Raw genomic sequence first — 12,426 nt, forward strand, 5'->3', positions numbered from 1 at the left:
AAAGAAAAAGACAGGCCTATTTCTTCCTGCTGTCTGGAGCTAGACAAGGATTTTTTTATATACCATCTCCTTTAATTTATCAATAACACTATGAAGAAAATTTTCTCGTGGTAGAGTAATTGATAAGATTCATAAAAATTACAATTTTCCTAGGATCTCAAAGGCACTGTTTCTTCTCACAGACTATTGCCTTTATTCTGAACAAAGGAAAAGGAGGATGCACAGATCTCAAACCAATGAAGACCTTTCTGGAGCCATCGTGCTAATCTACAGCGTTGGACACCCGGTCAGAACACTCGGCAAGGGCAGGTGACACCGTCCTTGCCCATAAGGTGGCGTCTGGGAAGCTTCTTCAGGTTAGAGACTGTGGTCATGGTTCCCAGCGCCAAATATAGGCCAGACATCCTCTTAATTCTCAGATATTTACTGAGATAACATTTATTATTTTTTCAAAATAAATTTTATTGATTTCAGAGAGGAAGGGAGAGGAAAAGAGAGACAGAAACATCGATGAGAGAGAATCATAGATCAGCTGTCTCCTCCATGCCGAGGGATGTGCTCTGACAGGGACTCGAATCATGACCCCCAGGTTCATAGGTCGACGCTCAACCACTGAGCCATGGTGGCTGAGCCTGAAATAACATTCAATTGGAGGACAATGTTCCCAGAGATGAACAAGTATGGAGAGATAAGTATTCTCTTGTTTGCAAGAAGCTCTTTGCAGCTTTCTTATACTTTACTGATGACAATGGTTCAGACTCCTAGGGAGGAACTCTCCTATCAGGAATTTATACTGAATTTCCCACACGCCATTTTTTAGGGGCTGCCTCATTGGCAGTAGGGCTTTGCAGCCACTTCTCTCCCCTGTCACCATCGTCCTACCTGGTCCCTGTTCTTTCTCACCTCCACAACTGCAGGTGTACAACCCTGCCACTCCCTTCCACCTGCCCACGGTTAAGGAGCCCCTCCAAAACGGTGGGGAGGGAGGAACGTGGTCCATTCATGGGCTAAATGTGAAGAATCCCTTCCTGCCACACACATACCCTGCACCACGCCCCACGGGTACTGCCTGGCCTTGGCCATCTTGTTGCCGATCTTCACCTCTTCGGTGCTGCCGACCACGGCAAATGGCAGGTGGACCTGCCAACAACACAAGGATGGAGAGCACAATGAGTCCTCTTGGAAGCTGCAACCTTAAGTGAAACGACCATAAAAAGAGATAGTTTTACCAGAGTCTAATTGACAACAACAAGAGTTAAGTTCCTATGGCATACTGCTGGTCACAAAAACATCACCAAAATTATATAAAGACCCATATACTTCTGCACATGGAAACGCATGTGAGCTACACATACAGTGAAGGAAGATTAATAAGAACAAGTAAGATCACTATTTCCCAACATGCTGGCCAGGGCCTCTCCCGGAAGCTCAGAGCACCAGAGGGGACCCTCCCTGGACAGGACGCCCGCTCTTCCACCACAGGGTGCCCTCGCACTCACACTCACACCCACGCCCACCCCCACACACACACACCCACACCCACACCCACACCCACACTTGAACTGGGACAATTAGATACACGTGGTTCATCCAACATGCACATAGAGGATGTGGGGGAGCACAGAGTATCCAGAGAAAACCCACGCAGATATGGGGAGAACGTGACAACACCACAGGGACAGTGGGCCTGGTCAGGAGACAATTTTTCCTTCACGCATCGAAGTTGTAAGGAAGCGACGGTGAACAAAGTGCCGTTATTCAAGGACCTGCTGCAGTAATCCTCCCCAGCTCCACGAAGGCTGGCTTCCCACCTGCCTCTGTACTCTCCCCGCTGCTGCAGGCCTCTGCTCAGGGGCAGAAGCCGGGAGGGGTGTGTGTGTGTGTGTGTGTGTGTGTGTGTGTGTGTGTGTGTGTGTGTGTGTGTGTATCCTACCCAGCCACACCCATTCGGGATATTTGATCTGAGCTAGATCCATGGGTAAACTGCCTGGGTCTTTGCAACTACACAGAAAGCTTTAGACACAAGCTGTCCAATACAGTGGCTGCTAATCTATGTGGCCCCTGAGCATTTGAAATGGGGCTCGAGGAATCCAGAAATGGAATTTCACTTTCCTGCAAACCCAAATCTTCAAAAAAAAAAAAAAAAGAAGAAGAAGAAGAAGAAGAACCAGTTTTGTCAATGTGGGTGCAAGTGTTAAGGAAGAATGATCTTTTGGGTATTTATTTTATACTTAAAAAACCTTTAAGTTTGTTAGGAGTAACTAGGTGCACATCCAAGTTGGAATGTTTTATGAATGTCACATACTCGTTGGATTTCAGACTGACTCTGAGAAGGGGGAAAGGCAGGAACCGATCTCAGAAGCGAAGTGGGGCAGTGGCCATGTTCCTGCCAACCCTGGCACCAGCGGGCAGAGATCTACTTCCCTCACGCTGCTCCGTGCCAAATGGTGCTGGGCTGGCACCCCCTCCAAGGTCCGCTGTAGACACTGTAACTGTGGGGAGGAGATGTGCGGTCACCTTGCTTAATGCTCCCATTAGACAGATGGGAAAACTGAGTGGCACAGTGGCTACATGACTTGAACTGGAGGCAGAGCTGGGCCACACCGAAGACATCAAATTCCAGTGTAGGTCCTAGTGGCTCTCCCATGCTAATACGAAGAAAAGCCTCTGGAAAATCACTGCTCGGTCCTTTCTCCCTAGAGGACTTACACTCATTGTCGCGTTGATCTCTGCCACCGTTTCTTCGTCCGTGGGGAACTGGTATATCTGGACTCCATTGCTGACCAGTTCACTCATGATCTTACTCTTGAATTTGTGTAATTCGTTCTTGGCGATGGTGTCAGCTTTTGCAATTATTGGGATGATGTTCACCTATAAAGCAGATATAATTCCAACGTAAGAAAAACAGACAAATGAATAAAAAAAAATAGGAAATAGATAAGTGAAAACGTTAAAACTTCACTTAAAGAATAGATCCTCTGACATAGGTGCAAAATTAAGAAGATATAGGATGATTTTTTAGTTCCACCTGCGAACACTCTCACTCCCCCCTCGGCGCTGGAAGCCTGCTTGCCATTTCCTTCAGCACAGAGTAAAAGGAAGTTACTCTGTGAGAATAGGCGATAACAAAGAAGCCTATCCTTGGAATAACCAGCCACTCCTTTGAGACCCCTCCTGCTCCTTGGGAAGCTGATTTTTGCACGTTCATTCCTGGCAGTGTAAAGTTTTCGTTCGTTAGAACAGTGGAACAGTCAGCTCTATGCAGGAAACATCCTTTTGTCCTTCTGATAACCTGAGGGGAGCACCTAAGTATTTACCAAAACAAACATGGTTTCGCCTACTTTTAAACTTTTCAAAATCACACCAACCAGTTCTCCAGGCCAGAAGGAGACCTATGCCCGAGGCCGAGCTTGCTTTCAGTATCAGTGACCTGGGCCAGGGGATGTGACAGCAGAAAGCCCCGAAGACAGCCTAGTGTCCTGCACGGCTAGCCCCGGACCCTGAGGTGCGTCTCCCAGCTTCTGTCAGCGCTGTCCACAGCACACAGTCTTAACAATTCACCTTTAAGATTTACTTTCCTCCGCTCCCTGGCAGGTACTGAGGCTCCAATAAGATGCTGCTGCTGCCATCCGGTACCTGCGACCCTGCTCTCCACCAGCTCAGGAGAAAAGGGCCGGGCTCCAGAGAAAGTGGCCTGGCCAGAGGAGAGGCTCTATCTAGGGAGGCTTTCCAGGTCACATCTGCATTCCTTTGATTCTCCTCTTATCCCAAGAGCCAAATAAAAAAATCCTTGATAAACCAGAATGAGACGACATGTGGATAGAAAACCCTGCTCCTCGACCAACTCCCAATCTCATCACGCTTGGGCTTCCCCCAGCAAGTGGCAAAGTGGCAGACTAAGAACAAAATCACACCCCTGACCGGTGGGCGGAGGGATAGGGGAGGAGAGGGGAGAGAAATGGTGGGACATTGGGATCGGGACCTAAGGAACAGCTCTCACTCGGGCTGGTACACACTGACTATTCAGGTAATATCCACACAGACAAAACGTCAGAGGCCACTGGTGTTGGGCCAATAGGGTCAGAGTAGACAGACAAACCAGGCAATTTAGACTTCAGGTGTCTTTGTCCTCATCCTCAGGGACTTGCAAACCTTTTCTGAAATTATCCTGGTCTTAGTTGGAGTTTGGTAAGACTTGGTATTGAACTCAAAAGGAGGTTTGGATATAAGAGAAAATGCCACAGCTTTGTTCTGTGGTTGTCCTCATGTGCTGCTGATTTATTTCAGAAATCTATTACCTTCCATTTACCTCAAAATGAAAAATTTAATGAACTGAAAGGTAGATCAGTCCCTTGCAAATCTTTGCAGAAACTACCATACCTAGTTTCAGTTTGACCTTAGCTCTCCACTTGACTTGTATAAACAAACCGCTGACAATATGTTTTGTTTTGTTTTGTTTTTTGTTTTGTTCAGATGCCCCTTAGTACTAACTACTCCAGTTCTCTGAAAGCAGTATAACCTGCTTTGTGGTGACTTTTCCTTTGTCAGCTGTTTGTTTTTCCTTTTAAAATCAACTCTACTGCTGAAGCTGGTGTGGCTCAGTGGATAGAGTGTCGGCCTTTGGACTGAAGGGTCCCGGGTTCGATTCGGTCAAGGGCATGTACCTCTGTTGCGGGCACATCCCCAGTAGGGGGTGTGCAAGAGGCAACTGATCGATGTTTCTCTCTCATGGATGTTTCTAACTATCCCTCTCTCTTCTTCTCTGTAAAAAATCAACAAAATATATTTTAAAAAATTAAAATCAACTCCACTCAACATTCTCCTCTTGGATATGAGCATTAGCCCTGCCTGGTCTATCCACAGCCATCTGCCTCTCGGCTCTTCCCCGCCCGCTTTCCAGGCTGGATGGCAGGGAACAGCCTCTCTGGGCGGGTCCCCCCACCTCGGTGCAGATGTGAGGAAGGGTTTCTGTTTACCCTCCAGCAGCACTCCAGCTGCAGTCACCCTTCCAGGCTGCTGGGGTGTTCTCCTGTGAGCCAGTGCTGGGCGCCTGAGGCGTTGGCCCTGAGTCCAGCCACTGCAGGCCCCCTGAGGGCCATCTACCCGGAGCCACGGGGACAGGCTGCCTTCCAGCGTTCTCTCTGTTATGTCCCCCTGGAGAGAAAGCATCTTCACACAAGAGTTGTCTGGACAAAGATAAAATAAAGTAACACCCAACAAAACCGCCTAAGAATGACAAGACTTTGTATGGAACTCAAGAGGAAGTGAGAATTTAGGAGAAAATACCATAGCTTCGTTTTGTGGTTATTCTCATCTGCTGCTGATTTATTTCAGAAATCGACTATCTTCCATTTACCTCAAAATGTGAAATTAAATGAACTGAAACGCAGATCAGCTCCTTCCTTCAAATGCTGTGGAAAAGAGAGGTTATCAACGTGGAAAGCTCAGGGGTCAAACTGAAACCAGGACTTTACTTGTTTTCAACTCATGGGTGCAGTCAGCTTCAAAATCTAAGATGGACTGTTATCACATAGATAAAACATTAACTTTTTTTTTCATTCTAAACTTCACATTAAAGCCACACCTTTTAAGAGACTTAGTGAAAGTTTTTAAGAAAACCAAGAAATGGTAAGTTTATGCTTCAATCTCGCTAAATGTAACCCCTCTTGTGACCATTTCCCTGTCTCCACTAAGTAATTTCCCAACTCACCAGACCATACACTGATGCTAATATAAGAACCAAAAATAGCCCTGGCCAGTGTGGCTTATATGGTTGGGTGTTGTCCTGTGTACCGGGAGGTTGCCGGTTCGACTCCTGTTCAGGACACATGCCCAGGTTGCAGGCTCAAAGCCCAGTAGGGGGCTTGCAGGAGGCAGTCAATAGATGGATGTTTCTCTCTCGTTGATGTTTCTCTTTCTCTTTCTCTCTAAAAAATCAAATCAAATCAATCAATCAATAAACTATTTAAAAAATAAGAAAAAAAAACCTAAAAATACTTTGTAACAAAGCTACATGGCTTTGTTTTTTTTGTTTTCTCCTAACATCCAGAGAAGTTTTGAAGCATTTTTCTCAAGTTGCTCAACCCTATGGTTCTATAAACCAGAAAACACAAATGATGGGGTTGGGGGAAGAACAGGCAGAGCATGGGGGTTTTCAGGGCCATAAAACTACGGTGTCTGATACTATAATGATGGACACATGTCATTACACATTTGTTCAAACCCACAGAATGTACACCAAGAGGGAACCTTAATGTAAACTAGGGACTTTCAATTGTAACAAATGTACCACTCTGAACGAGGACGCTGGTAATGGGGGGGGACTGGGCATGGGGCAGGGGGCGGGGGTATGTGAGAAATCTCTGTCCCTCCCTCTTAATTTTGCTATGAACCCATAACTGTTCTAAAAAACGTGTTGTTTTTTTTTTTGTTTGTTTGTTTGTTTTGCAACAAAACAAAAAACATTTACACTGAAAGCAGAGAATAACGTGGGGCCTTGGAACAAAGGTGAGCAGACAGGAGCGTGGCGGGGAGCAGACGGGCGGTGAGTACCTTACTGTCCAGCTTCTTCATGGTGACCAGGTCCAGGGACTTCAGGGAGTGCCCAGTCGGGGCGATGAAGTAGAGGCACGCGTGAATCCTGGTGTCGTGGTAGTTGAAGAGAGACCGTTTGATCTTCAGTTCCTCCTGTAAGTAGGCCTCAAACTGGGCATCGATGTACTCCACGATGGGCTTGTAGCTGGAATGCAGAAGAACGCTCTCTAAAGCACACTTCCCATCAGCACGCTTCTAGTCGAGACCCTCTGGCAGTTCAGCATGGTACAGTGCTCCAGGAATGTCTACGGTTCCCCTGGCCCGAGAGCTAAAGCCCACTCCCCTGCATCCGGGGCCTTCTGTCTGTCTTGGGTCCCACACCATCCCGGCTCATTGTTTCTGGCCGAGCCACGCACACCAAGCTCTGCCTTCCCGCCTTGGCTCACACGAGCTCTTCTATCTGGGACAGTCTCCTTCCCATCACTGTCCTGCCGAACAGTCATTCTCTGAAACAGAGGATAAACAAGTGTAGCCTGCGGTCGACTCCCCCATGGAACCCTTGAAGAGACTGCTAAGAGGCGGTGGCATTCTTTCCTCTTGGGGCAAAACTGAGCCTGCAAGTCTGTCCCAACAAAGTGATGCTGACGGCCTGCACCAACAGACTGGCTCTGGTGCACAAACTAAAACTGGTCTGTGACTTCAGGGTATGGCCTCCTATTGGGAGCCCTGGCCTGGTCCCCTGCCTGCTCCTCCAGAGGTTAGGCGTCCTCTGTGCGCCCAGAAAGCCCTGTGCACATGCCAGGATTTCAGCTATAAACCGAAATGCCTGGACCACTGTGATCTTCTAGGTCCTTTCCAACTCTAAATGTTATGACTTGAAGATGCATTTTATAACCCTCTGCTCACCAAGTTATAATTCAAATCTTTTCTGGGTGATTATGTATGGTTCGATGACCTGACCATAAACACACCATTAAAAGCACATCAGGTGGTGTACAGGTCACTGGATAAGCCATGAACTCTCCCGGGTCCCAGGGGACTAGCTGCTCAGGAGAGGTTGGTCAGCAGCAATGAGACCAGCCTATTGGGAATACAAAAGGTTGATTCTCCCCAACTTACTATGGTGCTGAGGAATGATTTAAACTTTAAGAAATATAAAAGCCTTCCAACACTAAACCCCAGGACTATAAATTAACTGAAACCCCTGAAAGGGAACTACAAATCTTTTAAAATGTAGTTGACATCAGACACCATAAGTGAAAAACAAAAACAAAAACAAAATAAAAATGAAATAGAGAAACCAAACAAATTTATGACTCAAACCAAAACCGTCAAATAAAAAGCTTTACGATGACATTTTTTTTTGAAACTTATCACAAAATCCTTGGTTCATTTTAAGCAGACAAGTCTCTAGAGGCTAAAAAAAAAAAAAAAAAAAAAAAAGAAATGGAATGTGCCTCAGCAATAAGCACAAGGTTCTCAATCATGGCAAGCAAGATTCCAATGAAAAGGATGAGCAAGGGATAAGTCTTCTACGTTTTTCAATTTTAAAATATAGGCAGGCATTATATAACAATAGTAATCCTCATCTTTATTCCAGAATAGTTATATAGGATGGTGGTTAGAAGCATAGATGCAAGCTAGACCACCTCAGACCACAGTCAGGCTCTACAACTTAGAGCTGTGTGACTCCGAGAAAGTTACTAAATCTCCCTGTGTCTTAGTTTCCTCACAGATAAATTCAGGACAAAAATGGTATCTATATGGAAAGCTACTGTGGTAAACAAGTGAGCTAATATATGTGAAGGATGAGCACATAAAGTAAGATATAACTATTTCACTGTCATCTAAGAAACAACAAATAAGAAATAGCGCCCTAACCAGTTTGGCTCAGTGGATGGAGCGTAGGCCTGCAGACTCAGGGGTCCCCAGGTTCGATTCCAGTCAGGGGCATGTACCTTGATTGCAGGCACATCCCAGGTAAGGAGGTATGCAGGAGGCAGCGGATTGATGTTTCTCTCTCATCGATGTTTCTAACTCTATCCCTCTCCCTTCCTCTCTGTAAAAAAAAAATCAATAAAATATATATTAAAAAAAAAGAAATAGCATGCCTAACATTTTTATTTATTTACTTTTAATATATTTTATTGATTTTTTTTTTTTTTACAAAGAGGAGCAGAGAGAGATAGAGAGTTAGAAACATTGATGAGAGAGAAACATCAATCAGCTGCCTCTTACACACCCCCTACTGGGGATGTGCCCCGCAACCAAGGTATATTCCCTTGACCGGAATCAAACCTGGGACCTTTCAGTCCACAGGCCCGACGCTCTATCCACTGAGCCAAACCGGTTTTGGCTTGCCTGACATTTTTAAAAGACAAAGGGAAAAAAAAACAAGAGAACTTTACCCTCACCTGGTTCCATGGCAACCCCTCTGCCACTGAGCTCATACCCAGTCAGGGAGGGGCCAGGCCCCTCCAATGAAGGCCAGTCTCCTGACACTGAGCATGTGTTGGGGGAATCAAGACCCTCCCCCAGCACCCTCCCAGCCCCAAGGGGAGGAAAAGCAGCTCACAGCAGCTGTTCCCCAGTTCCTGATTTGCTTCTCAGCACCTCCTCCCCAGCAGTTGTCCAAGCATGTTCTGCTTTCTATTAATTTCCCTTTTAGCCTCTGGTTTGATTCTGATGTTCCGTAATCTTGGAGCATCAGCGGTCTGGTAGAGTTAATTATGCTGATGAAATAGTTCCAGTGGCTTTATCCTCTGGTTCACAAATATTTTTCATGTTAAAAAAAAAAAAAAATGGAGAGAGAAAGAGAATCATCAATGATGGGAGAGAATCATTGATTGGCTGCCTCCTGCATGAGCCCCTCCCCCCCACTGGAGATTGAGCCTGCAACCTGGGAATGTGCCATGACTGGAATCAAACCATGACCTCCTGGTTCATAAGTTGATGCTCTATCACTGAGCCATACCAGTCAGGCCCATCATCTCTCCATTTCAAGTGAGGAAAGCTTTCTGCCCTAGATTCAATATAGCTGAGGAAATCTATTGTGCTCTTACACCTCAGGCCTCCTCTGACTTCCTATTACGAAGTGCTGGCCAATCTTTCCATCTCCTTCTTTTTCTCTGCATGGTCTCCCTGGAAAGTCACAGCTTTTCCTGTTTCACTTGCCACCCACCCGATGATGATCCACAAATCTCCACTTCCAGCTCAATCCTTCACCTGAGCATCAGACCCATCCATCCGACTGCTTACTAGATGTCTCCAGATGCTCTCCTAGCGAAATGAGTCTAAAACCAAACACTTCAGCCGGGACGGGTTTGGCTCAATGGATAGAGCGTCGGCTTGGGGACTGAAGGGTCCCGGGTTCGATTCCGGTCAAGGGCATGTACCTTGGTTGCGGGCATATCCCCAGTAGGGGGTGTGCATGAGGCAGCTGATCGATGACTCTCTCTCATTGATGTTTCTAACTCTCCCTTCCTCTCTGTATAAAAATCAATAAAAAAATATATTTAAAACCAAACACTTCATCTTGCCCCCAAGCCCACACTTTCCCACAACCCCCAGCATAGCGATGGCACCTCCATCCACACCGCTGGTCAAGGCGGAAACCTCGGTTTCCCCTTCCTACCTCCCACACACAAAAGCCCATCTATTTTGTGTATTGATCTAACCCAGTATTTCCCAAAGTGTGGTACGCATACCCCCAGGGGGACGGGAAGGGTTTGGTGGGGGTACGTGTTGCACCGGAGTTCAGTGGGGATATGCACTGCACCGTGCTTAGCTGCGCCTAATTCTATGTTCTCATGAGTACGAAGGGTACCCAGCGTTACGAAAATTATAGAAGGGGTACACAGATGTCAAAAGTTTGGGAAACACTGATCTAATCTAATAAGAAATGTACTCCGGGAGAACTCTACCCAAATCACTAGTCCTGTGTGGAATATTTAATTATGCTGATGAAATAGTTCCAGTGGCTTGATCCTCTGGTTCACAACCCTTCACACAAATCCTCTGCCCTGTCTCCTCTCCTCTCCACTTCCCTTCCCAGCATTTCAGTGACAAAGACAAGGACGCTGACTCCCTATTTTGCCTTTTGCCAGTTTCCCTTCTTATAGAAAGGACACCTATTTATATTCAGTGTGGCCGATGCTAACGTCCCTGGATGGCAGCCATGTAAACCAGAGGAAATGGGGGGCGGGGAGAGCACATCATATCTAGCCCTTCCATTTTCACATGATTTCCTTTTATGGCATGGGGCTATTCCCTTTTACCCACCACTCATTTTTTTCACATTCCTCCAGCCATGAACAACACAATAAAAGGGCAAATGTTTGACTATGAAACTGAGGGACTATATGTCCACACAAAATTTCTTATCCACCCACTGATCATTCTTGCAAAATAGCCAATGCCATCATTCAGGGCTGACTCTCCATTTTATAAATGACCAGGCACCTACCACGTATTTTTTTTTTTTTTATCTTGCTATCTGTTAGCCAAAGTCAATTTTCATTATTAAAAAAAAACAAAAACAATTTTTGCCCTAACCAGTTTGGCTCAGTGGATAGAGCATTGGCCTGTGGACTGAAATGTCCCAGGTTTGATACTGGTCAAGAGCATGTACCTTGGTTGCAGGCACATCACCAGTAGGAGGAGGTGTGCAGGAGGTGGCTAATCAATGTTTCTCTCTCATTGATGTTTCTAATTCTCTACCCCTCTCCCTTCCTCTCTGTAAAAAAATCAATAAAATATATTTAAAATTTTTTTCATGTTAAAAAAAAAATTAGAAATCAAAGACCAAACAGTCTACTTCAATTCCACTTTTATAACTCTAATGAAGACTTCATAAGTTTGAGGATTCTCTCTAAGTGAATTTTAACCATTCATGCTTTTCAGGGCTGTTTATCATTCTAGTTAATAAGCCACTGACAGTCTATCTCCAAGTCCCAAAGGAAGGACTAATTATTCGATTTCCAGCTCTACAGCAACATTTGGTTTCCTTCTTCTCCAGACCCCTTTCCTTCTTCACTGAAGAGCACAGACAACAAAACAAGGAAGTCCTTAATCCACAAAGAGTTAATCGTGCTATTAAACATAACAGGAAACCTTACCAGATCTCTCTTCCTGCCTCCTTCTAGCTAGCCTGGTCCCAGGCAGATAATGCTGCAGGAAGGCTGACATGTCCGAAGCCTATATAAACAAACTGGGACATTCTTGAGGTCTTGCATCAATGGCAGAAAAGCTTGCCTAATCCCCAACTGGTAAAATAATCATGGGTTCAGAGACACAGCACATCCTTTACCATACGGTTACACATCAATGCAAAAATGCGTATCCCACTTCCAATTTTTTGATGGACGCAGGGCCTATCTGAACAACTATTTTAAACAGTAGTCATTTGGGCTCACAGTCCATAGTGTCAACACTGCCTTCTGGGGCACAGAGTTCTAAATGCCACTGAAAGAGGTTATGCAACAGCTATCAAGAAATTTCAGAAGAAAAAAAATATTTGGTATCTAGGTTAGGTTAATATCACACTTCCTCTCTTCGAAATCTCCTTGGAGACTACTATTTGACCCAAATGAGTCAGATAATTTCTTAAAGAGGCCTCCAACTGCAGCGATGAGGATCGGCACAGGACCGGCCACTTGCTGGTCTGAGCGGGTGAGTGCAAACTCACCCATCTAAGGCAAAGTCCCTGGTTAGAGGCGGGGCACAAGCGTAGGGGCAGGACTGAGGCACGGCGCTGAGCTGGAATAGCACGTGGCATATTAGCAGCTGGATGCTGGAGGACAGTCTTATTCCCGCAGAAGGGGATCCTAAAAAGGTCCAGTTGCTGCCTTCCCAATGGAGTGCACACACTTTAAGCCCAGGGAGAAACCGTGC

At 45.7% G+C, this 12,426-nt stretch overlaps 1 protein-coding gene across 7 annotated transcripts in view; it reads right to left on the minus strand.

The window, feature by feature from the left end:
- The window catches only part of SEPTIN11 (septin 11), a 96,860-nt gene that overhangs the window by 20,267 nt on the left and 64,167 nt on the right, over positions 1 to 12,426 (minus strand). For all 7 annotated transcript variants that reach the window (XR_014794857.1, XM_084881936.1, XM_084881935.1 and 4 more), the window contains exons 4-6: positions 6,553 to 6,739; positions 2,710 to 2,871; positions 1,044 to 1,140 (exon numbers count right to left, since the gene is read on the minus strand). Coding sequence is in view for 6 of the 7 variants with exons in the window: in XM_084881936.1 (XP_084738062.1) it covers positions 1,044 to 1,140; positions 2,710 to 2,871; positions 6,553 to 6,739 (446 nt within the window). In the remaining variant the exon portion in view is untranslated. The remainder of the gene's footprint in view (positions 1 to 1,043; positions 1,141 to 2,709; positions 2,872 to 6,552; positions 6,740 to 12,426) is intronic.

Source organism: Pipistrellus hanaki, assembly GCF_964339955.1.
Source record: "Pipistrellus hanaki genome assembly, chromosome: 1".
Taxonomy (NCBI): Eukaryota; Metazoa; Chordata; class Mammalia; order Chiroptera; family Vespertilionidae; genus Pipistrellus; species Pipistrellus hanaki.